General features: G+C 38.5%; 1 protein-coding gene across 1 annotated transcript in view; it reads right to left on the reverse strand.

Moving 5' to 3' along the window:
- vac14 (vac14 homolog (S. cerevisiae)) overlaps window positions 1-27,451 on the reverse strand; it is a 201,993-nt gene that overhangs the window by 17,455 nt on the left and 157,087 nt on the right. Inside the window, exons 15-18 of the mRNA XM_028809690.2 lie at window positions 21,199-21,373; window positions 15,055-15,173; window positions 14,356-14,435; window positions 5,440-5,590 (exon numbers count right to left, since the gene is read on the reverse strand). Of these exons, the coding sequence (XP_028665523.2) occupies window positions 5,440-5,590; window positions 14,356-14,435; window positions 15,055-15,173; window positions 21,199-21,373 (525 nt within the window). The remainder of the gene's footprint in view (window positions 1-5,439; window positions 5,591-14,355; window positions 14,436-15,054; window positions 15,174-21,198; window positions 21,374-27,451) is intronic.

Genomic DNA, 27,451 nt, shown 5'->3' on the forward strand with positions numbered 1-27,451 from the left:
ACTATATTGCCACAAGTATTGGGACGCCTGCCTTTACACACACATGAACTTCAATGACATCCCATTCTTAATAAATAGGCTTTAATATGGAGTTGGCCCACCCTTTGCAGCTATAAGAGCTTCAACTCTTCTGGGAAGGCTTTCCATAAGGTGAAGGAGTGTGTTTATGGGAATTTTTGACCATTCTTCCAGGGGAGCACTTGTGAGGTCAGGCTCTGACATTGGACGAGAAGGCCTGGCTCGCAGTCTCTACTCTAATTTATCTCAAAGGTGTTCTATTGGGTTGAGGTCAGGGCTCTGTGCAGGCCAATCAAGTTCCTCCACACCAAACTTGCTCATTCATTTCTTTATAGACCTTGACTGGTGCCCAATCATGCTGAAACAGGAAGAGGCCATCCCCAAACTGTTCTCACAAAGTTGGGCGCATGAAGTTGTCCAAAATGACTTTGTATGCTGAAGCATTAAGAGTTCTGTTCACTGTAACTAAGGGGCCAAGTCCAACCCCTGAAAAACAACCCCACACCATAAATCCCCGCTCCACCAAACTTTACACTTGGCACAATGCAGTCAGGCAAGTACTGTTCTCCTGGCAACCACCAAGCCCAGACTCGTCCATCGAACTGCCAGATAGAGAAGCATGATTCGTCATTGTAGAGGACACGTCTCCAATGCACTACAGTCCAGTGGCGGTGTGCTTTATTTACACCACTGCATCGGACGCTTTGCATTGCACTTGGTGATGTAAGGCTTGAATGCAGCTGTTCGACCATGGAAACCGATTCCATGAAGTTCTCTACGCACTGTTCTTGAGCTAATTTGGAGGCCACTCAAAGTTTGGAGTTCTGTAGCTATTGATTCTGCAGAAAGTCAGTGACTTCTGCACACTGCACCTCAGCATGCACTGTCCCTGCTGTGATTTTATGTGGCCTACCACTTTGTGGCTGAGTTGCTGTTGTTCCCAAATGCTTACACTTTGTTATAATACCACTAACAGCTAACCGTGGAATATTTAGTAGCGAGAAAATTTCATGAATGGACTTATTGTATAGGTGGCATCCAATCACGGTACCTCACTTGAATTTTCTGAGCTCCTGAGAGAAACCCATTCTTTCACAAATGTTTGTAGAAGCACTCTGCATGCCTAGGTGCTTGATTTTATACACTTGTGGCCATGAAGTGATTGGAACACCTGAATTCAATGATTTGGAGGGGTGTCCCAATACTTTTGGCAATATAGTGTATATTGTGGCAGACGGCAAGGACGCCCCTTTGGCACTGGTTCTGGGGGTGCAGCCTTGGGATGCACATTATGTCCCCTGGAACACTTGGTGGCAGCCCCCCCTGGGTTGCATCGGGGCCACAATTATGTTACACTGGAGCTCATCCCTGTTCGGCTCCGTGGCCACCGCCAGGGGGAGCTGCAAGGCTTCCTGAGCCCATGTGGGCTGTAATGCAGCCACACCCGGAAGTGCAGCCTAATTAGGCTAATTACCACCTGGAGCACTTCCGGGTGGGCTATAAAAGAAGCCTGCAGCCACTAATCAAGGCGCCAGAGTCGGAAGGCAGAAGACAAAGCTGCCGGGGAGGAATGGAGAATATTTCTTTTGTGTTGTGTTGGTGTTTTGGGACTGTGCTGTGGCTGGGGGACACGGGGAAGAAGTGCCCTCCAGCTGAAGAAAAATTTGTGTTTTATTTTACATGTGCCTCCATCTCCATCTGTGTCGGGCACCAAGAGAGCACTTTTGTTACAATATATATATATATATATATATATATATATATATATATATATATATATATATATATATATATATATATATATATATAGAACACCACCAAAATTCATGGGGGTTACATTCCTAGAGCACCCGCGAACTGTGAAAAACCGCAACTTTTGGATGTGGTTAAAAAATGCCTTTAAATGCCTAATTTTATAGTTTACACCCTAAATACAGTATGCCCCCAAAGCACTTTAATTTCGTTGCAAACTCACCTTAATGCATTAATACATTACCTAAAAACAGAATGTAAAGGTAAACCCATATACTGTACAGTACTGTACTGTTATGTCTCCCGCAGTGCTAGGATGTAAAATACCTACGTTACCGCTATACATACTGTAATTCATGCAAGCGCGTTTTCTTTGTTATAAGTAGAGTAAATACATAATTTCATTTAATTAAAATAAAGTAAAATGTATGGGTACTCACCAATGATGAATGATAATGATGATGATGATGATGAAGTAAGTAGCTGTGCAGTACGATGCAGAGGATTTAAAACTCCTCGGGTGGCGCCTCTTCTTCAGGCGCTTCAGGAGGAGTCATATCTTTGGACGGGTATCTTCTTGTGGGGTTTCGTGCTGGCTTTTCTTTATAGGTTTCAGGAACATTATGATGGGAAGTTGCTACATTGTCTCCTGTGGCGAACTGCTGGTACAATTTCCGTGCTTTCTCACAGATGATGTTACCGTCCAAGGGGATGTTCTTCATCCTGCAGTTGGTGATCCACAATGCCAAGGCAGATTCCATCCTGACGATATTTTTATTCTGGAGTGTTTTAAACTTCTTCTGGCGCTTAGGCTCAGTGCCAGAAGCCGTAGAAGGTGCAGGGCGTTTTGGCGATGTCTTGTGCGTTTAAGAATAACAAAATGAATACAATAACAAAATGGAAAACACAAGGACACTCAGCTGGAGATGCGTCACAGGGCAGCAGTCAATCAGCAGCAAGGAGAAATGAACAACGCTCTCAGATTGGCTACTTTCACCATCCCAAACCGCGTTTCCCTCAGCGGTGGTAAACCCAGTCAGCTGGAGATGAATCACATGGCAGCAGTCAATCAGCAGCAAGGAGAAATGAATAACGCTCTCGGATTGGTTACATTCACCATCCCAAACCGCGTTTCCCTCAGCGGTTGCTTCCTGTACTCTCTACAGCACAGTATTGCCATGAAAAAAGCCATAAAAAATTGCGGAGGATATTTGCGGTTTAGTTAGGTTCTAAGGAAAAATCCACAAATGACTGAGTCCGCGAACCCTGAACTGTGACTTCGCGGGGGTCTACTGTGTGTGTGTATGTATATATATTTACATTTTGATATTATACTAAGAAAACCAGAAAACTATTTTTGTAATGTTATTTTTTATACCACCTCAAAAAATCAGTATGATGAATTACATTTTACTCAATATATTATAAATAAATGTCAAAGACTATACATGTTTCATCTCTCTCCCTATATATATATATATATATATATATATATATATATATATATATATATATATAAAATCCAACATCTATCTGTATGTCTGTCCGCTTTTCACAAGAGGACTACTTAACAGATTTAGGTTTTTTTATATAATTTGCTTGAATATTCCTGTCGATTTTGCGACTTGTCTTATTGTTCTAAGTATCCTAGTTCACTGGTGGCAGCGATTTATTATTTCGAATCCAAGAGAGAGGCAGTAGGCCAAGGGAAGGGGAAATCGTGACGGCAGTGGTGGGGAGCCGGGCAGGGCCATCCTCACTTACGTGCCAGCCTCCATTTGAGTCGGTGTACCTCTTGCCACATTTTGAAGTGTACTTTGACTCTGCTTACCTGTTTGTTTATTGGTTTTTAAAGTTTGTCCTGTTTCACTACAATGTGGGCGGAGCTGTGGGGGACAGCTAGCTATATTATAAAATGGTTATAGATCTCATTATATTTTATTGCCTTTTGCAAATTTCTTGCACAAAAGCAATATGGACTATAAAACCCTTACTAGTCTAAATACATTTATGCTTTCATGTAAAATTGAATAAGATTTTTTTTGGTAATTTGGGAAAAAACTTTTTTAAACAATTACATGCAACATTTCATGACTGTAAAGCAACTGTTTTCAATATAAATGCAACACATTTATTGTTTTGGGTTAACAAGTTTATCTTTTAAAAAGCATACTTTGCCAAACACATCTTTATGAAATAACAGATCAACACATTCAAGGACAGGAATTCTGACAGTTTGTGTGACAATTACTATGTCATTTTAACTTCCCATGTTCAGAGATGTTCTGAAGGTCTTTGAACTTATGACCTTATAGTTTAATATGCCACTCCTAAAAAACTAAGAACTCCCCATCAAGGACATGCTCATGTGGATGGTTGATTTGTGACATTTTTGATGAACATTACATTTAGTTTAAGAAAAACTTCCAACAATAACAACAATAATATTACACCCTAAATGACAAAAAAAAATCATAGTTGTTTTGTGTAACCTTAAGCAACATTTAAGGACAAAAGGAACCTGAACCTTTCAATTGCTTTTTAACATTTTATCAAGAACCGTCTCATTCAATCCTAAGGTCTGTGAAATCAAAAACTGAAAGATATCTGAAGTGGCAATATATCTAAGTGTTTACATATACATACACTTACACTCACCTTAATTAAGCCAAACTATTTATAACATTTATTTACCTAATCATTTTCTCCAATTCAATATGTAAATCAACTGTACAATTTTCTTATAAAATTCTATAATTAGAGCAAATGCACAATTTAGGTGTTTGTTTTAAGATAAAAAGCAAGTCAGCTGCAGAAATTAAATTGTCCAACATTTCTGCAACAAGGCAGCATGCTTCTTAAGTTAAAATTAAAATACAAATGTAGTGGTTTAATTCTGTATAAGACAAGGAGATAATAAAAACAATACTAGTCCAATAAAAATAAATAACACTAGCTAAAGAAAGTAGAACAAAGCTGTTGCTCTCACTTTGGCCATCTTACATTCTTAAAGGTCTAACTAATCTTGAAAATGTTTCTTAAATTTATTCCAAACACATATAATTAAGGTATGATAAAAGCATTTAATACATTCAATGTATTGTTTCATGGTCAGTACAAGGAAATGGTTAAATATTCTCTTGTTTAAAAAATGTCTCAGTACGATATATACACAACAAACATGCACTTCAACAAAGCTCTGACAGAAAATGCTCTGTGAGATGGCTGCCTTGCCTTGACCTTTGATCTTAAATAATACAAAAAGAACAGGAACCGAGCACATTCTGCTCAAACAAATACACCTTGAACCAAGACAAATGTGTTGGAATAGATTAAAACCCTTCACCTTAGCATTTCTCTGACCTGACATCTGCTCTCCAGTAATAGATCATGTACAGATTAGTAATGTGAACTGTGAGAGACCCTCATTAAATGTAACTAATAATGTGGGGGAAAAGGAGTTGGACAATTTCTAAACATGGTACACTGTTAGCCTGCTTCTACCAGTTTCATACTTTGTTAGTATAGGCTTTGATCAACCCTAGGTTGAACTTAACACTTGAACTCAAATTAGGTCAAACTGCCTTTCTGATATTCCCTTCATTAATTAAAAGCACAGATTAGAGATTATGACACCATGCACTAGTAATATCACTGTTCCATGCTCACCTTGTCCTCATAAGCTCAGGATTTGGGACACAATGAAGACGATGAGACAAAAGCTGAAAGGCCTGACTTTGCGGCAGAAGCATAAGAAGACCATAAAGAGCTTTGATTAGGTATGGATTATTCTCTACATCCAGAAGCTGCAACCGGAGATCTAAAAGATGCATGACCAAAAAAAACAACAGTTAAAACATGAATTTAAAATAAAATATTAATTACATTGTGTTTTTCTGTAGAAGGTTTTAGCAAGTAGTCTGAAATTTTATTCATTTAACAGTACTGTCCAGCATCCTTTATTCATATTCCTCCAGGGTGTTGTGCCCAGTCGCCATGCCTGGACGGACTAGGAGAGGGACCAGGACCAAGAGAGGGCAGCTGCCCTGCCTGGTATGGAGTCACAGGGTTCGAGCGTAGAAACTCAACCCTGTCAGGGCCCATGGCCACCGCCAGGGGGCGCCCAGACGATTGCGTGGCTTCGGACATCCGCACTTCTGCCACACTCAGAAGTGCTGGTGGAAGGAATACTGGGGACACCCGGAGGGCTTCCGGGTGCTCAGGCGGCACTTCCGCCATACCAGAAAGTGCCGGCGGAAGTCAATCAGGGAGCACCTGAAGCACATAAAAGGGGCCGCCTCCCTTTCAGTCATCAGCTGCAGTCGGGAGGAAGAGGACAGAGCTCGGTGGAGAGGAGTGGAGGCGGTGCAGGATTGTTGGAGGGCCCTTAAAGAGGGTGTGTGGCGCAGGGGCACCGTGTGCTGTGTGGACATTGTGTAAATAAACGTGTGCTTTCTGTAGTCATTCAGGTGTCTGTCTGTCTGTGTCCGGGGCTGGCTTCCACAGTGCATGTTGAATATCATGCAGTACAGTTTCCCCACCAACAAAAAAATGATTTTTAGAGTTTCTATTTATAAACACGCATAAGCTAAAGACTCAATAATGGAATAATACATGATCAATCAAAAAATGCAAAAATAAACAAGTGTTAATTTAAGAAATCCACACAAGCCTTTGAAAAATGCATATGATGTATATGCAAAGGATCTTAGCACCATCCTCAATGACCAAGATCATTATTTAACTAAAATATAAAATAAACCATTAGTGTCGCCAACAAAATTAGTAATTGCCACACACAGATTTATAGTATGTCAGATGAAAAGCTCTTCAATCACAAAATACTTTTAACATGTAAAAATGTAACTACTGTAGATGAACCTTCTTATTTTTGTTCAGTGTCTAAGGAAGCCAAAACTACATCCAAAAACAGCAATCCAAACACATAAAAACAGGCTTACATCCACAACTAAAATAAAAACCAGGTACCTAATTCTGAGCTGGGTATAATGTAAAGCTAAGACTAGGTTATCTAATTTATCAAACGAACTCTACTTTTATCAAACGAATGACTCCATTTTATTCAAAGGAGTTAATAAATTTCACTGATTATAAGCAAACAGTAGTACTTTTGTGGAATTAAAATAAAAGGCAGTGGTCTGCAGGAACCATGTTAGCAGAAACAATTCACTGATGTTTTTGGAGACCATTGGAAAGTAAGGAAAAACATTTCACCAACTGGAGTTGTTATTAAGGTGGTACAGTACTTAAAAGTGTGCTTTATTTGATAATACTAGCAAAGTGATGTAAAGTATAGTAGAACTTAAAAGCTTGCTTAACAATAAATCCAAATTGCACATGTATGTTTACAGACCATAAGAAAGAAAAATTGTTTTAAAGTTGAGATTTTAACTTTTACAGTAAATAGCAATCACTTTATTTACATTTGTGGAATCTGAATTGAGTCAAATGTGCTGTCAGTTACCTGTGACCAAGATTTTTCTTGCCAAACATAACAATGAAAAGAAAACACTTTCTCATTAAAAACCGAATTTCAAGTTCAAGACCTTCTAGGAGTGTGATATACTGTATATATTTGAAACCGTAGAGAAAACTTCCTTTATATAGGCTTGAACATGTAAATGGTATAACCTTTGTGGAAAGAGATTGGTCCACTGGTCAAAGGCCAGCATGGAATATACATTAATCCTCCTATCAAACACATTCTTATTTCTCATATACCACAGTTAATATGCATACCATTTATTACTGTGTATTTTTATATTTAATCTTAACATAGAACCAAAAAAAAATAAAGTGTTGGGAAATTAGCTCAGTTTCTGCAAAACACTTACATTTCAGTGTATACAGTAACTGTATAAAACTGTTTAAAAATGTTGATTACAACCTTCAGGGTGTGGAAGCAAACTACACAAAACAATTTCTGAACTGACTGCAGTACATAAAATGAAACAGTTGCAGAAAACTAATGTTGTTATTAAGACTCAGAGAACATGATGGGAAATGAGGGCATTTTACACAATATGCCTTTGACTATCGTGGCCTTTGCTGAACATGGCATAATGTATATTGTGACGGATGGCTGGGGCCCATGCCTGGCTGGGACGCCCCTTCACCACATCTGCTAGGGGGACAAGTGTGGGAAGCCCAGTATCTCCCCCTGGACGCTAGATGGCAGCCTCCCTGGGTTGCAGCGGTGCCTCGGACTCCCCCAGGGATTCATGGGGGTTGGAGTTCTGTGCAGCTCTGTGGGGTTCCGCAGGTGCTGCCAGGGGGTGCTGCAACAGGAGCTCCTGGCACCTTTTGGGCACTGGTTTCACCTTACCCAGAAGTTCAGCCGGATGTCAGCAAACAACCACCTGGAGCACTTCCGGGAACCCAATAAAAGGGAGCCAGCGAGCACCACTCAACGGCCAGAATCAGGTGGAGGTGGACAAAGTTGCTTGGGAGGAGTGGTGGTGCCAAGGAGAAGAGAAAAGTGCATGATTTATTTGTGTCTGTGCTTTGGGACTGTGTACTGCCTGTGGGACACGGGGAAAACGTGCGCCCACAGGGGAAGAAAATAAATAGTTTATTTTACACATGCCTCCAGTGTCCAATCTGTGTCGGGTCGGGCGCTATATAGCGTCTCTCTTACAACATCTAAAGTGAGTACAATATGTAATAATGGTAATGCCATGAACCATTTTAATAGCATCCACAGAGTTCACTGTAAAACAAGGTTTGTAATACACTAGAATTCTTACATGCAACTTTATTACAATATTTTGCAAATCAGTTAAAGAGGTGTTATTATAAGGTGGTTACTGTTCTCTACCTTTTAAAATATTTTATGCTTTCAAGAGTTTTATACAAAATAGTTAGTGCTTGCTGCAACCTTAACTTAGAAATGTTATTAAAATAAAATCTATCAACCCATTTTCAGAACCAAATAATTCATTACAAGGGCTACAGTAAGCTGGAATTTACAGGACCAATTTCAAACTGCAAATTAATCTAAAAGAAAATTGATTTGTCGGAGTATAACATAGCATATGAATGTGCCAAATCCATATAAGAAGTAACAGAACCAAGGTCCCTTGGAGATGTGAAGGAGTAATGCTAATTAACGTTCCACAGGAGAATGGGCATAAAGTATAATAATTTGGTTAAGTACAATTCTATTTTTAAGTACTAATCCTTACACCCTGCACACATCACAAAAGCTGTACAAAATGAATGAATATGTAAAAAAAAAAAAAAAAAGTAACAAATTTGTTAATAAAGAAAATTTTAAAAACAATAAAATCTGAAAAGTGAAATCACAGGCAAAGTTGAGATGACACAAGTCTACAAACTGCAGCCTAATACTGTATCTCTGTGCATTAATGCTAACTGAAGTTTATGAAATTTCTAATTGTTCCTTTAAATCTGATTTACTGTATAATGTGTCTGCAAAAGAAAGTGGACCCTAATGCAAAGGCAACGTCCTAGAAGATGTATGTATACATTCTGAAGTGATATGTTTGAGTCCTTGACCTGTATATGCAACATGAACAATTAACTCCTTCCCCCACAACACTATATCCTAGGCTAAATGTAGGTCTACGCTGGCCTGCAGACATACCAAATCAGTTCTGCCCTAGTTCCTGAATTGATGCCGACATTGCTTTCTGGTCAAAAAGGGCTAATGTAAAACTGCAGAACACATACATGAGAAGCAAACACCATGTACTTACTATGGTGTGCAAATATGTGTAAGTAAATATTCACACACACACAAACCATATATAAAACACACATTGTATATACATAGATATCTAAATACCCAAACACATACATACACAAGTAGCAGGCTCTTCAGTCTGCAAGCATATAAATACTTCTACATTCAAGGAGTTATTCCATATTAAACACATAATACATAATATATATTACACACTAACATTCTGTATATAATCAAGAGTATATACATATACACTGCAATACTTAATACTCACCAACCTATTAATAAATTTGAAGTGGCTGCTATTATAAATCGGCATAAATGAAACAATAAGTCTACAAACTCTGAACTGAAAATGAAACTTTCTGGAAAAGATGATTATGAACGTTACTGAAAGAAACAAGCAAAATTGCGATTTAGAAATTTTATATATATTTTTTTGCAGAATGCTGTTAACAGCGTGAAGTGCATGGAATTTTGACGTAGACAAGGCAAAAAAAAAAAAAAAGGAAAGCATGTCTGTACAAGCTCATGCTGAATGCATTTACAGCCACCAATTAACATAAATGGCATGTTTTTGGAACAAGTGAGGAAGCTGAGATATCAGATAAAAATTCCAAGGAGAAAACCAGCAAAAACTACACAGACATTAATTGTGAAGGGAGTCAAAATTGGGGCACTGCTGCCTTGAGGCAATGGCAGTAAACAATACATCAGTTTGCCTTCCATTGAAAAATTATCATCATCAAATGACACTTTTGATCACAATACATTTAAATGCTAACTACAAAGTACACAAGATGGGTGTTTCTTAGTGTGTGGTGTTACGGGTCCACAGCTCTCTCAGCAAAGGCCAGTTTTAAAATGAATAATCACTGCGCTGGCAGCATAGCGATGTGCGTGGTAGTGTGGCTGAAGCGGTTTCCGGGTGGTTTCATGCTGTGGCCGTTTCTCACCTAAGTGCACAGGTGAGAGACGGTCCGCAGCGTAATTGTTTCCGGGAACTGTTGATTGCCACAGCTGCCACGTCCATTATATAGAGAAGCCCGAGATGGTTAGGGGAAAGGAAAAGAACAAGGGAGGAAAAAAGAAAGAAGGGGCGGAAAGAGAAAGACGGAGGTTGCTAGAGAGTGAGCAGCAGGAGAGGAGAGAGAAAGCCGGTGTGTGAGAGAGAGAGAGGGAGAGAGAGAGAGAGAGAGAGAAAGCGCGAAGGCGAGCGAGCAAGAGCAGACTCGATTGCAGCTGGACTGTGGGCCCTAGCGAGGTGTGTAGTTAACACCTAGGGCAGTTGATGGTAGTCGCTCCCGCTGAGAATTTGGAGAAGAGCGGGAGTGACTAGTGAGGAAGAGGACTCACCGTGGAAGACAGCGGGAGTCGGGTGACTTACTTTTATAATCTCCAGCGTGGGAGTCCTGGCCGTTGGGAGGGAAGCTAAGTCCCGGTCTGGGATGAGAGCAAGACCAAAGCTAGGATCGGGAAGCCTCCCGACCGAAGTGAGTGAGAGAGTTCAACTGCAGAGAGAGCGTCTTGCCTGCTGCAGGGCCCTAACGGGAGAATGGAAAAGAAGCACCAGGATTTTTAATTGTTTTAAAGGATTGCTTCCAGCGATGTTTAAACCTCGGCTTTTAAAGGATTACTCGTTTTGTTTTAAATCTCCACATTCTGTTTTTATGGACTACTTATTTATTGAAATCTGCACTGATGCACTTTGTTTTTGTTGTTTGGAGTTAATAAAATCACTTTTGCACTTTACATCATCCCCTTGCCATGTTGTTGCCTCACTGTTTAGCTCATCTCGGTTATAACTATCGACGGTGTAGGATTCAAGGGCTCCCAGAGGCAAGATGGGCGCATAGAGCCTGAACCCGCATCGTCACATAGTGGATACTGGATCGTGACTAATTATATTCATCTGTCAGTCTGTTTCTACTTTTCACAGTCAAATGCTAAAGGTCTCTGTAATCATTTCATCACATTTCAAGACTGTTGCAATCTACTTTTCAGCATTATCAATCCAATCGCTCTTCACTGAACTTTGTTTAGGGCTGTTATCTGTTTGTAAAACTGAGATCAAAATTGCCCACAAAATTCTAAATGATAGTTTGCATATGTGTTGTACAACTCAAGCATAACCACTCATGATTTGTAATTCTCACAGCATGCTAAACATGAGTAACATGAGTAACACAACATCCTATTACTCCTGTATGCTGTCAGGATGTGGACAGTGATACATCCAGTAGAACTCCTAAGACCTTTTCAAAAAACATCATATGATACTATATACAGCAAGACCCCTCATTCTGAGCCACTAATACTCATTAATGTATAAGCATACATGATGTGTTTGACAGTTGCTAGATACAGTGCATCACTTTTTCCACATTCTGTTATATTGCAGCCTTATTCCAAAATGGATTAAATTATTTTTTTTCCTCAGAATTCTACACACAACACCCCATAATGACAACATGTAAAAAGTTTACTTGAGATTTTTGCAAATTTATTAAAAATAAAAAAATTGAGAAAGCACATGTACGTAAGTATTCACAGCCTTTGCCATGAAGCTCAAAATTGAGCTCAGGTGCATCCTGTTCCCCCTGATCATCCTTGAGATGTTTCTGCAGCTTAATTGGAGTCCACCTGTGGTAAATTCAGTTGATTGGACATGATTTGGAAAGGCACACACCTGTCTATATAAGGTCCCACAGTTGACAGTTCATGTCAGAGCACAGACCAAGCATGAAGTGAAAGGAATTGTCTGTAGACCTCCGAGATAGGACTGTCTCAAGGCACAAATCTGGGGAAGGTTACAGAAAAAATTTCTGCTGCTTTGAAGGTCCCAATGAGCACAGTGGCCTCCATCATCTGTAAGTGGAAGAAGTTTGAAACCACCAGGACTCTTCCTAGAGCTGGCTGGCCATCTAAACTGAGCGATCCGGGGAGAAGGGCCTTAGTCAGGGAGGTGACCAAGAACCCGTTGGTCACTCTGTCAGAGCTCCAGAGGTCCTCTGTGGAGAGAGGAGAACCTTCCAGAAGGACAACCATCTCTGCAGCAATCCACCAATCAGGCCTGTATGGTAGAGTGGCCAGACGGAAGCCACTCCTTAGTAAAAGGCACATGGCAGCCCGCCTGGAGTTTGCCAAAAGGCACCTGAAGGAGAAAGAAAATTCTCTGGTCTGATGAGACAAAGATTGAACTCTTTGGTGTTAATGCCAGGCATCATGTTTGGAGGAAACCAGGCACTGCTCATCACCTGGCCAATACCATCCCTACAGTGAAGCATGGTGGTGGCAGCATCAAGCTGTGGGGATGTTTTTCAGCGACAGGGACTGGAAGACTAGTCAGGATAAAGGGAAAGATGACTGCAGCAATGTACAGAGACATCCTGGATGAAAACCTGCTCCAGAGCGCTCTTGACCTCAGACTGGGGCGACGGTTCATCATTCACCAGGACAACGACCCTAAGCACACAGCCAAGGTATCAAAGGAGTGACTTCAGGACAACTCTGTGAATGTCCTTGAGTGGCCCAGCCAGAGCCCAGACTTGAAACCGATTGAACATCTCTGGAGAGATCTTAAAATGGCTGTGCACCGATGCTTCCCATCCAACCTGATAGAGCTTGACAGGTGCTGCAAAGAGGAATGGGCGAAACTGGCCAAGGATAGGTGTGCCAAGCTTGTGGCATCATATTCAAAAAGACTTGAGGCGGTAATTGCTGCCAAAGGTGCATCGACAAAATATTGAGCAAAGGCTGAGAACACTTATGTACATGTGATTTCTCAGTTTTTTTATTTTTAATAAATTTGCAAAAACCTCAAGTAAACTTTTTTCACGTTGTCATTATGGGGTGTTGTGTGTAGAATTCTGAAGAAAAAAATGAATGTAATCCATTTTAGAATAAGGCTGTAACATAACAAAATGTGGAAAAAGTGATGCGCTGTGAATACTTTTCGGATGCACTGTAGATGACCACTCTCTCTTTGACAGACATTTTTCTCATTCTTACTATGCAAATCAGCATCCACCTTAAACTTATTTGATCAATCCCTTACATCTGCTTAATCCATCTGACAGGTTGTTCTTTTCAGCTCACCACCACTCATACTCAAGGATAGGCTTTATTTTTACCTCTTCAAAATCAACTTTAGAAATTACTTTCCTTTCAGATTGCACATACATCTTCCACAGTTTCTAGTCAGTGCTATATGATGGCACTTCAACAACTCCTTGCTTTAACATCCAAAATTATGTGCTAAAGTTGTCTCTCAGCTTAAAGATTTTCTTACTATCAATTTTGATTCAATTAAAGACCCCTTATATATGTAACTGGCATCAAAAATGCTATTTTTAATTTATGATTTCTCATGCAAGTGGTCATGCATTGTGACACTGAACCTAACTACAAATCAGCACTATGCAATCGGAGTTAAACACTCTAATTCAAAAAGCAGAGTTTGAGATTGATCACACTACTATACATCTAAAGCTAAATCCATCCAAGTATTTGATCCTAAAACGGACAGATGGGCTGCATTTGTGTTTATCACTGCCATTATAAATCACTGTCTGTTACCAAAAATCATTTGGAGATCATTGACTACTTCTACGTATGAATTTTTTCCCCAGCTATTCACTGAAAACTCTAACCCCCCCACCTCCGCCTCCAATCAATTTCTAGAGAGACAAACTGATGAGGATGTGTCATTGCTGGGCTTCCCTTAATTCCATAAAAGTTATACTTTCTCCATATATCTTTCTTCTTCAGTGTGTGTATGGCATTTAAAACAACTAAAACTGCTTACATATGTTTGTACTTTTTGATAATTATTTTTAAAAAGAAATTTATAAACTTACATGTGAAAATGGGGCACTCAATAAGTTGCACTAGTTTGTCTACTTCTATGAGAAAGTCCACTGTCACCTCTAGATCTCCACTGATCCTCGATGTTAAGGAAAGTTCCTTAAAGTAGGAATCACAGAATGTCAAATCAGTATTATGTTGGATAAAGACTAAATTGAAGGAACAGTAAGACTCAACAGTAATTGCACTACAGATATTCTGGTTGGGAAGCTGTTCATAAACCAAGATAAATCTATCTAAAAAATAATTGCATCTGTGCAGAAATTCGTTATGCTCGGTATCTTCTACAGGCATTTTTTCTGTTCTGTAGAAGTAAAACTGTTCTCTGAACAATTTATGAAAAAAAAAAACAATACAATACAAAGCACTCAAAAATATATTAAAGAACAATGTACTTAAGTTTTTTTTAATACAGATTTAAAAAAGTGTTTCTTCATCAGTTTTTCTACCAAAAGTTAAATATAAAATGCAAAGTGTAAAATAAAAATAAAATAATATAAAATTTATATTTTATATAAATATAAAACAATAACAAGCATCCATGATGTGTTAGACTTCTTAGGTTACAGTTTGAGAAATTGTGTTTCTTGACAGGTACTGTACCACTACATTATGAAACTATCTTTATTGCTTATGAAACCTTGTGCATTCTCACAAAACAGTTTATAAGGTGATTCTTAGATAAAGGATACAATTTCTGAATCAAATCATAAGCATGCTTGTAATTCTGGGTCAGGAAACAAAGAGAGACAGTAGCTACAGGGTTGTGGCACCAAGATCGGTACAGGCAGCAGAATAGGGCACAGCTCTCCTGAAAACAAAACAAATATAATTTAATGCATATTAGTGTACATTGAAGACTGGTGAGTGGATAGTCATCAGGTTCAGTTCTGGGGAAATAAAATCAGCTCACTATGTGAATATCCCATTGCTTTCCATTAAAGCAGTACACTAGAAAGTTGTTTAAACAAATACAAATCTTGAAATAATAATGATGAAAGATGGCACAGCAGTTGGTATAACTCTCCAGTTAAGTGTCTAACTAAAGCTCAAGCAGCTGATCATTACTAACCCCACAAAATCAAAAACATAACAGAAACTGTACAAGCCATATTATGACTTTCTTTCTTCTTAGACTTGACACTAATTTTTTAAAATATATTTTATTTTATGTAATGCTTGATTTAATTATTAAATCAATTAAATTAAATCAATTATTATTATTATTATTATTATTTTTATTGCTATATTCATTTTAATGAATGAGCTGTAATTTTATGTATATGTTTATAAATAAAATAGTCATTATTATTATTCAAAATTTATTCTGGGATATTACCATTGCTACTGCCTATATAGTTCCCTTGGCCAAGAAAGAGGGCAGTTTTATGGGATGTGTATATGCTTTATGGGGACTGTATGTGAAGAGGAGCTTCCTCAATATGTGACATGTATTTAAAATGTCTGTTTTCTGTAGTTTTACATATGCATATTGGTTTATACAGTGCATCCAGAAAGTATTCACAGCGCATCACTTTTTCCACATTTTGTTATGTTACAGCCTTATTCCAAAATGGATTAAATTCATTCTTTTCCTCAGAATTCTACACACAACACCCCATAATGACAACGTGAAAAAAGTTTACTTGAGGTTTTTGCAAATTTATTAAAAATAAAAAAAAAAGAGAAATCACACGTACATAAGTATTCACAGCCTTTGCTCAATACTTTGTCGATGCACCTTTGGCAGCAATTACAGCCTCAAGTCTTTTTGAATATGATGCCACAAGCTTGGCACACCTATCCTTGGCCAGTTTCGCCCATTCCTCTTTGCAGCACCTCTCAAGCTCCATCAGGTTGGATGGGAAGCATCGGTGCACAGCCATTTTAAGATCTCTCCAGAGATGTTCAATCGGTTTCAAGTCTGGGCTCTGGCTGGGCCACTCAAGGACATTCACAGAGTTGTCCTGAAGCCACTCCTTTGATATCTTGGCTGTGTGCTTAGGGTCGTTGTCCTGCTGAAAGATGAACCGTCGCCCCAGTCTGAGGTCAAGAGTGCTCTGGAGCAGGTTTTCATCCAGGATGTCTCTGTACATTGCTGTAGTCATCTTTCCCTTTATCCTGACTAGTCTCCCAGTCCCTGCCGCTGAAAAACATCCCCACAGCATGATGCTGCCACCACCATGCTTCACTGTAGGGATGGTATTGGCCTGGTGATGAGCGGCGCCTGGTTTCCTCCAAACGTGACGCCTGGCATTCACACCAAACAGTTCAATCTTTGTCTCATCAGACCAGAGAATTTTCTTTCTCATGGTCTGAGAGTCCTTCAGGTGCCTTTTGGCAAACTCCAGGCGGGCTGCCATATGCCTTTTACTAAGGAGTGGCTTCCGTCTGGCCACTCTACCAAACAGGCCTGATTGGTGGATTGCTGCAGAGATGGTTGTCCTTCTGGAAGGTTCTCCTCTCTCCACAGAGGATTTCTGGAGCTCTGATAGAGTGACCATCGGGTTCTTGGTCACCTCCCTGACTAAGGCCCTTCTCCCCCAATCGCTCAGTTTAGATGGCTGGCCAGCTCTAGGAAGAGTCCTGGTGGTTTCGAACTTCTTCCACTTACGGATGATGGAAGCCACTGTGCTCATTGGGACCTTCAAAGCAGCAGAAATTTTTCTGTAACCTTCCCCAGATTTATGCCTCGACAACTCCTTTGACTTCATTCTTGGTCTGTGCTCTGACATGAACTGTCAACTGTGGGACCTTATATAGACAGGTGTGTGCCTTTCCAAATCATGTTCAATCAACTGAATTTACCACAGGTGGACTCCAATTAAGCTGCAGAAACATCTCAAGGATGATCAGGGGAAACAGGATACACCTGAGCTCAATTTTGAGCTTCATGGCAAAGGCTGTGAATACTTATGTACATGTGATTTCTCAGTTTTTTTATTTTTAATAAATTTGCAAAAACCTCAAGTAAACTTTTTTCACGTTGTCATTATGGCGTGTTGTGTGTAGAATTCTGAAGAAAAAAATGAATTTAATCAATTTTGTAATAAGGCTGTAACATAACAAAATGTGGAAAAAGTGATGTGCTGTGAATACTTTCCGGATGCACTGTATGTAATGTCTGCAGGCTTTTGTGTAGTGAATGTGGTATGACACCAGTGGTGGATACAACAATGGGCACTAGATCACCTTGTCCTTTCTCAATAAGCAGCATATTTCTTTGGTCAGTTCTGTGTACTTCTCCATTTTATTTGCATGTCCTGTATTTTGTAAATTGTGTGTATTAGGTAGAACAATGTCAATAAATATGTAGTTTTATTTTGTTTGTCTACATTGTTATGTCTGGTCCGCTTTGGTAGATAGTTTTGTTTGTCAGTATAGTTTTGTTTCAGACTAGTTTATGTATGGGATGTTCTAGTACAGTTATGGGAGTGTACATATAATATAGTTTGCATTTGACTGCAAGTTTGTATTATTTATTATTTATTGTGATAGTTATTAATGTATAATTTTAACCATCTGATTGTGCTTGTTCATGTAGTCTGTGCGTCAGCAGTTTACAACCTGATATGTTAGACTGTCTCTTGATCCTTGTGGCAGTATCTGTATTTAGTGTATATAATATTAGCACCCTTAAGAATATATTTTCTGTAGTTTTTCGAGTTTATAACTCAATTATTATTATCTTAATTAATTAATTAACTAACCTTTCCTGCATTTGTTTGAGGATGTACATAATGGAAAAACAGACAATGAGTATGGGAGACTTGTCACAGTGAAAAAAAAAGAATGCATTTTCAAACAGCAATCAATTACACTACTTCACCATATTAAATGCTTTTCTATATTATCTATCATAAGGATACAATGTGAAATATGATGCAATTCAAAATGTAAAATCAAGTAATAAAAGGAAAATCATATTTTCATCTGAGACTCAAAAGTGAAGAAACTGACAACTGGTGACATTTTAAATGCATACTTAATTTGTGGTGGAAAGTAAAGAAAATGTCAAAGATGTCGCTCAAAGATTTTGGAATATCAGAGCAAGATTTAGGCCAAAAAATCAAGTATTAAGGTGCACAATTTATAAAAGAAAAAAAAAAATGTTGCCTAAAAATTTAATTTTTTAATGTTGAATTTTATTTTGGAATGGAAAGTGAAAAGTGATTTTTTTTCACTGCACACATCTAAAGTGAGTGCTAACAACTAAAAAAAAAATTCAAGCAATACAAAAGCTACATAAATAAATCCAAAAATATTGCAGTCCAAATAGTCTATTGAAAATGAACTGAAGTGTTGCTTTATTAGGTACACCCCCAACTTCACTAAAATTCTACATTCCAACATGCACTAAGGTACACAATAGCAATGTGTGATAGAAATAGGGCAGCATTTCTACCATCAGTTAGTGTGCAAATGAGCACTGGAATAGGCAAAAAAAAGTAGTGACCTTAGTGGCATAATAGTTGGTGCTAGGAGTGCAAGTTCTATCATCTCCCAAATGACTGTTGTCATTGGCTTTAAACACACAACCACCTCAAAGGTTTACGATGAATGGTACAAAAAGCAAAAAACTACCAGCGGCAAAAATTACTAAAAGGGCTTCAGAATCAGAGGGGTTAAAGGAGAATGGTGAGAATCGCACAAGAAAGCAGACAAGCCGCAACCATATAAATCACATCTGATTTTAGATTAGATTAATCTTTATTAATCCCAAGGGGAAATTCACATGCATACAGCAGCAGAAACATAAAAACAAGGACACAGAACAAATAATACAGCTAATCAAGCAATTGATATAAAATAAATAAATAAAGTTCAGAAATTTTAAAATAAACTTAACAAGTGCCCTGGGAGGAAGCACTGAAATGCTGAATGGCATTGGGCAGAAATCCTCCCCCAGAAGAGCTTCTTAGCAAGCCATGGTGGAATTAGCCCGTGGCTAAAAGTGCTCCAACAGAACACATCCTGGAGGGGAGTGAGGAGATTTTTCATGATAGCATTCAATTTTGCCACCATAATTTTTTCTACAACAGATTCCAGTATGTCCAGGGTTCATCCTGTGATGACGCTAGATTTCCTGATAGGTTTATTCAGGCATTGTGCTTCTTTTGAGTTCAAGTTGCTTCTCCAAGAGACCACAGCATAGAACACCACACTGGCTACTATGGAATCTGCCCTAGCCATTCTTATACAGCGCCACAATTATGTCAGACCAGTCCAGTTTGTTGTTTATATGGACCCCTAGGTAATTGTAACTTGTAACTCTGCACCACTTCCACATCTTCCCCCTGGATGGAGACAGGTCTCAGCGGCTCCTTGGCATTGTTTCAGTGGCCTGCAAGAATGCCAGATCTCAACCTCACTTGGTATCTTGTCGATGAGGTAGAAAGGGCTATTCATACCAAAACTGTGCAGCTATCCAATTTACAGTAGCTATGTCACAATACCAGAATTTCTGTATTCAACACCAATACCAGTGAAATTTCACAATACTCTCAATGATCTCACAATAATCTCACTGAGCAGCTTTTTTTTCTTTACAGTGTCTCCATTATTCAAGTGAACGCGACTGAGAGAATAAAACTGAAATAAAAAAAACAAAGCTAACCTTTACAAATATCATAAATTTACAATGGCTGTTACAGACTCAAATTAAATTTATGTTTTTATTCTAAAATAGTAAGAATAAGAGCAGCTCACTTCTCAAAACGGACTCATCCGGGGTCGAACCCATGAAGTTTTGATTACCAGTCAACAGTTGATACCGTTGCACCACCAAAGCGGTCATATCAAAGGGATGTGAATGTCGCACCCTAACGCGGGTTCTTTTTCTGTAGTTATATTCTTTAATAGAAGCGCACTTGTTCTGTTATATTTGCATCTTTTGTGAAAGTGTTTGATATTTGGACTTCAGGCTTCACACATTATATACACTTCATGTCTACATTTTGTCAATTATTACTAAAATATGAAAAAAGTTTCTGTTTTAACGATGTGTTTATATAGATTGTTGAAGACACAGAACACACATGAATGCATGTGTTCCAAATAACAATATAGTATTTATAAAAGGTGTCATTTTGCTTGACTTCTCACTTTATACAACTCTAAGCAACTGACACGCAGGTAAACAGATTTGAGCTGAGAAAACTGTGCAGTGGTGGGGGGATGTGATAGCAGGCTGCTTGTCGACACATTTACAGGACAAAAGACGCTGGCGGAGAGGTGCGAAGGGATTTAAGGTGGGACGGAACTATGAGTTTTTTCGTAGGCTTTGGTAATTCTAGTGTTAATGCCTTTTTTCCCTTCCTCAACAGAAAGTCAGAAGACTAAAATGGTCCTACCTGACGCAATGCCCACATATGCATGTCCATTCCGCTCACTACAGAGGACTTCAATTCTGGCTCCCCTGAATTACCTCACTTCCGGTCTCATCGTGATGACTTAATTTCCGTCCCACATTGTGATGTCATTTCCGGCTCCTTCAATCAACATCACATCCACCTTTTGATTTTATTTCCTCCCTTTCAGTTGTATTTCCTGCCACGTATCCATAAAAGCCCCAATAAACCATTCTGTTCTGTCAAATGTTTAATTGTCATTACTTTGACCCTGATATAGAGCTTTGGATCCTCCAACCAGTATATGGGGAAGCTCCCCAACACTTGATCTGTTGTTTTGTGTTCTTATTTTGTCACACTGGTTACAGCTAGCTGCAAACACCTTACCTTTAGAAAGCAATAGATCATACACTAAATAAAAAACATTCCATTTCAAAACTATTTCTAATTACTAAAAACTCATTTATTTCTGTTTTGGTAGTGTACCTGGGTTCGTAGATCCTTCAACTGATTCCGCAGCTGGAAGAGCTCTGCTGAAGTAAGCAGAATGGTATTGAGAGTCTGTACCATGGTGGAAGCAAATTTCAAGTCCTCCTCCTTCAACAGGATGTCAGCCATTGAATGGAATATGTTCTCAGCATTCAGCAGCAAGCACAGTTGCCTAAGATGAAAGAAACAAAAGATGACCATGGTTAGGGTACCACTTCCTGAGACTTTCTTTTCTGGGCTTCTGTAAATTAAATCAAATGCATGTGATGCCACCGAAAAGCATCTAATAATTATTTGACATAATATATGGAGTAATTGCATGAACTAAGCATTCCAGAATTTTCTCATTTAATTATAAACATTATAATCTTTAGTTATTTTTTAAAATTAATATTTTAATATGACCGTTACAGGACAGACACATGACATATTATGTACTCTCAACCATGTGTTCCTGAAAGAGAAATGTCAAAAAGGGAGACAAAGAGCACTGGAAAATAAGCTCAGATCCTGGGAATAAACTTGACATATTTTTTTCCTCAAATCAGTGCCAATATTTCAAAATGTTGCCATAAAAATGACAACAGAGAAGATTTTGGCAATTCCAATTTAAATAAGTAAAACGAATAATTATTTTGTATTGCCAGGCCTCATTAATATGGCTGTTAATTAATATCTTACAGAGCAGTATAAACGTGACACACTATACTTCTGTGCTTGCCCCATAGTAAACACAAGTATGATAAACATGGTGACAATGCAAACATTCCATTCTAACAACAGTGATGACATACACCACTATAATACAGCCATATCAAAATCAATAGTCAAAGAGTTTATTTGTCTTGAAATCTTTACCTAAAATTTATCACATTATCCTGGTCTGTTTCTTTTTAGTTATATACTGTAACCAATTCTTAATTTATATCGCTCCTTACACTGTCTTTCACTAGTAGAATAAACCTTGCCCTGTTGTTTTATAATGCAGCTGTTCTCAATTTGTTCAGTGTACTTCAATGTTTTACCGATATCTGTTGTGGTTTTTAATTGTATTAAACTGATAATTTATTGACTATTTATATTTGATTAATTTAGATTTGTCATGAAATATTAACTCTTAGAGGGCTGAATAGTTTTTCCAAAAAAGTCTGTTTTCTGAAAAGCACACAAAGCATGGTTTCACACATAAATCAACATAAAACGAATGGCTCGATGGCCAGCAGGAATGCGCAGCAAGCCAGATGCCTGGTTGTCTTCACGCAGCAGTTGCAATGGGAACGCAATCCAGATAGTACCTCTTGTCATCATAAGTGGCAGTCCTCCTATGCGAATGCTGCTGTAGGCGTATCAGCTACACAAACGTATTCAGCACCACGGTCAGCTGGAGAACGATCAGCTGATACTGGTACCTCACTTTCATTTTCAATCTCCATCTCCAGATCATCATCGAAGTCCAACAGGTCAGCAGTAATACATAAAACGTCAAAAATGAAGTATTTTGTTTTGCAAATTCGCTATGGTTTCTCGCCAGATGTCGATGCCATCTTAGAGGTCATTTGCTCTTTGTTACACATGTACGTGAAAGGAATCAAGGTCAAATCAATGACGATAACTTTCCTTCTAGCAAAGAGAGTTAAACTAAAATGTAACTGCGAGTTCTGTCATAGTTTACAGCTGATTATCGTTCACAACCCCTGAATTTTGACAAAAGTCGACATCCACCCTGAAAGAGTTAAGAACACATTTGCAAACAGTATTTTTTGGCCTGCTGAGTAGTATGAAGGGGCCAGTTTCAGAGTGGCAAGCATCTCATTCAAGAAATACTGAAAAACATGTCAGTGAAAATCAACAGTGACATGAACCCTATCACAACAATGTTTACATTGGGGGCAGCAAAACTGCATCCACTGGGAGCTTCCACGGTTCCAAATTTTTATTTAAGACAAAGAACACAGTAAGTAAATTATGACTAATGTGAGTACAAATTAACATGTCTCAAGTATACACTTATAATTGTAAATACATTATAAAGTAATACATTTGAAACAATACTGTCAACATGAATCACACCAGTGTTGTTTTTAATTGTATTTATTTCAATTTCAGGCAGACAGCACAAACGTAAGCAGGCACAAAAGGACAGTTTGTTTCTGCCAGATGTGTACAGGTGTAAATAACAAACTATTTTTTTATTGAATTTATTAAAAGCAAGTTACATTCCATACAAACAAGAAAACTTAACAAAACTAAATTCAATTCAACCCCCATCAAAAAGAAAAAGAATAAAACTTTGAGCGTAAAAGAGAGAGAAAAATCATTTCCCCCAATATAAAAGCTTATGCCAAAATGTTATTAATTAGATCCTTCCAGGTTTTAAAAAATAGTATATAAAATCAGTTACCCACTGACTTAAAAGAGGTGGGCTAGGATTCTTCCAGTTGAGCAAGAGAACTCTACGTGTTAGTAGTGAAGTAAAGTCAATTAGAGTTTCTTTGTCATTCTCCACTTTAAGCCCATCTGGGAGTACACCAAACACAGCTGTTATTGGATTAGGTGTGATTATGATACCAAGGCTGTCGGATAGACATTTAACACTAGAATTCCTGAAGCCTGCGAAAAGACTCATAATCACAGGCCACTTTAAATTCCTTCGCACCTCTCCATTAGTGTCTTCTGTTTTGCAAATGTGTCATTCAGCACAAGCAGCCTGCTGTCCCATCCCCCTACCGCCGCAGCTCAACTTGGGCAAAAGGTTCCAAGCTAAAGTCTTCTTTTTCTGGGTATGCGGTGCCTGGAGCTGTATAGGGTAAATAATATATCGTTATTTGGAACACATTGATTTCATGTGTGTTCCGTGTCTACAACTATCTATGTAAATGTAGGATGACAGGAAATGCAAGAAATGTTGAACATATATCTGTAAGTAAAACAAACTTTTCACATGAAGTGCACTTTTATTCAAGAATATAACAGAAGAAAAATAAATCAGGTCAGGTGTATGATGCCGACACAATTGCTTGGGTGGTGCAGCGGTAAGAACTGCCAACTCATAATCAAGAGGTCACAGGTTTGATTCCAGGCGCTTCCTAGTTAGAACTTGAGAGTATCTTAATATCATTATTCAGAAGTGAGACTAGTATGTACGATGCACCTTGTAATAAGTCCTTATTTTTTCTGAGGAAAGACAATAGTTAATGCTTTGTGAAAAGTTTGAGGTAGAATTTTATTGTCTCTGGCTTCCATAAATGTTGCCAATAAAAGGGAAGCTAACTTAATTGAAAATGTTTTATAAAATTGGGCAGGGTAGCCATCAGGGCCTACTGCTTTCCCACTCTGAACTTAGTTTATAGCGTCTAGTGATTCTGAGAGTGTCGTAAGTTTATCCAATTCCTCTGCACGGAGAGTATCTACCTGTGGTATATGTAAATACATGGAAAAACGGATTAGATTGTGTCTTGTCTTCTTTAAACTGAGTAGAATATAAGGACTTATAGTAGTCTCTAAATGTGTACATTGTATTGTATGTTTATGGACAATAATTTCATCTCCATCTGTGTTGGTAATTACTGGTGTTGCACTGCAATTTATTTTTGTGAGAGATATGAAATAATCTGTCCTGTTAAAATTGCCTTCAGGGTTTCCCAGAGTACACCTGCAGAGACCTTTGGGGATGAATTTGTCTCCAGAAAATATTTAATTTGCTTGGATATGAATTCTATACAGTGTTCATCAGCTAATGACAGGGAGTTAAGAACCCAGCTACGAGATGAGTGTGCAGGACATAGTAAGTTAAGCTACATGAGCAGGGAGGCGTGGTTGGAAATAACAATAGCATTGTACTTGCACAATTTGATAATGGTCAAAAAATTATCGTCTATGAAAAAATAATTCTTGAGGAACAAGGATGAACTTGTGAGAAGAAGGAATATGCTCTAAGGTTAGGATTTAAAAACCTCCTTAAGTCTGATAAGTTCCATTAAATCCATTACAAGTTCTATAAAATCCATTACAAACTGTGTAATTATTTTTGCAGTATTAGATGTTATCCCCACTGTAGCTGAAGACCTATTCATGTCTGGATTTAAAATACTAATAAAGGTATAATGGCCAGAGACTTTAAAAGTGTTCTCACTCGGGTCCCAATCCAAGTGGTTTGCTCTGTGGTGGGTGCAGCAACACACTATAAGTACATGCTCCCATCCTCTTTCTAACATTAAGAAACAGATGCAAATACACTTTGGAAGAAGTCTCTATTATCCATGTTAGGTGAGTAATATCTATTAGAATCAGTTTAGTATTAAATAAATTGCAGATCACCAAGACATATGTCAGATGCTATAAATGGGATAGTTCCATGTATTAAGATTCCCAAACCCCTAGTTTTCTTTGTATAGCAAGAGTGAAAAACCTGGTCCTTACTTATTCCATGAGTCTCCTGTATAAATACTATCTTGGCATTTAAACCTGGTAAGTGAGTAAATACTTTTTCTTTAATTCAAGATTAAGACCTTTGACATTCCAGCTGACAAAGTTACTGTTTGGTCAAAAAAACATTGCTTCTGAACTTTTGTTGACATTTTGTTGTCTTCAGTTAAGGTAGTACATTTTTACATATCATAGCTTTGACCTAGATTTCATATTATCACCAGGTGTTGAAGCCTATTGTTGTGTAAGCATTAATGGTTTTTGGGGTCGAAAGGATAGATAACAGCAGAGCTCTCATTTTCTTTCTCAAACCCGCAACAGCCCTCCTCCCCCCCCCCCCCCCCCCCCCCCCCCCCATTCTGCCTCCCTGAGTGAGGCAGACCACACTTCACAAAATCCTGCTCCTCTGACATGCCAAGAGAGAAAGAGCATGCCCAGTAGTATTCATGATATAGAAAACATGAGCAGGTAAATTTTGGGTAGCACACAACAGACTACTGTGATGCCCCATACCCGCCATATATCCCACATCAGTCTAAAACTGGGGCATCTAGTAGTCATGCCAAGAATAAACCAGAGTGAGTGAGAGTGACACAGACAAGACAGTACAAAAATAGACAGTTCATTAATAAAGGCAAGGTGATATCAGAAATATCAAATATTTAAAGGTTAACTGAAAAATCACACTAACAAGCCCATCAGTCTACAGTCCATGTGTGTATGAATAAATGTGAAGAAACACAGATTCCTAAAGACAGAAACACATTGACTCTAGTCCTTTTCCCTTCTCTCTTGTCCAGGCTGTGTAAAGAGACTCGGATGACTTTCTAAATCAAAGACAAAAAGTAGCAAATCCTCCCAGTGTATTTCCCTTCTTGCTCTTTCAGGCTGTTCCATGGAACGAAAGGCTGCTTATGAAAGAAAAATAACTCAAATAAAACTAATGTCCAGCTCACCACATTATCCCTGCTTTTCTGTGCTCTAGGTGAAGATCAAGAGTAACTGCACTCCCTGCACTATCTTTGTTCAGGAAATTCAGGAGTGCTGCAGTGCACCCTCCACTAATGTCGACTACAAAGAAGATCTTTGACATCCATCCTCCCATTATATTCGCACCTGGGATCCCTTCCCCCAGTCCCAACAGACACCTCACCCAGGCCCTTCGAATTACCCAGTGCAGCTTCATTTATGTTTCTCTATGCACCGTGCACCATATTTAAACAAAAATTAAAATCTATAATTACACACACTCAAAACTGACACCATAGCAAAACTACTGCTTAATAAAACATAGTCTGGTATAGTGGACATTTCACTGGCTAGGACTTATTTGTAAAAGGACTGACAGAGAGAAGATGACTCTGCTGGATTGGAAGTTAAATGTACAGTGCATCCGCTTTTTCCACATTTTGTTATATTACAGCCTTATTCCAAAATGGATTAAATTCATTTTTTTCCTCAGAATTCTACACACAACACCCCATTATGACAACGTGAAAAAAGTTTACTTGAGGTTTTTGCAAATTTATTAAAAATAAAAAAATTGAGAAAGCACATGTATATAAGTATTCACAGCCTTTGCCGTGAAGCTCAAAATTGAGCTCAGATGCATCCTGTTTCCCCTGATCATCCTTGAGATGTTTCTGCAGCTTAATTGGAGTCCACCTGTGGTAAATTCAGATAATTGGACATGATTTGGAAAGGCACAGACCTGTGTAAATAAGGTCCCACAGTTGACAGTTCATGTCAGAGCACAAACCAAGCATGAAGTGAAAGCAATTGTCTGTAGACCTCCGAGACAGGATTGTCTCGAGGCACATATCTG

The sequence above is a fragment of the Erpetoichthys calabaricus genome, chromosome 9 (assembly GCF_900747795.2).
Source record: "Erpetoichthys calabaricus chromosome 9, fErpCal1.3, whole genome shotgun sequence".
Classification (NCBI taxonomy): Eukaryota; Metazoa; Chordata; class Cladistia; order Polypteriformes; family Polypteridae; genus Erpetoichthys; species Erpetoichthys calabaricus.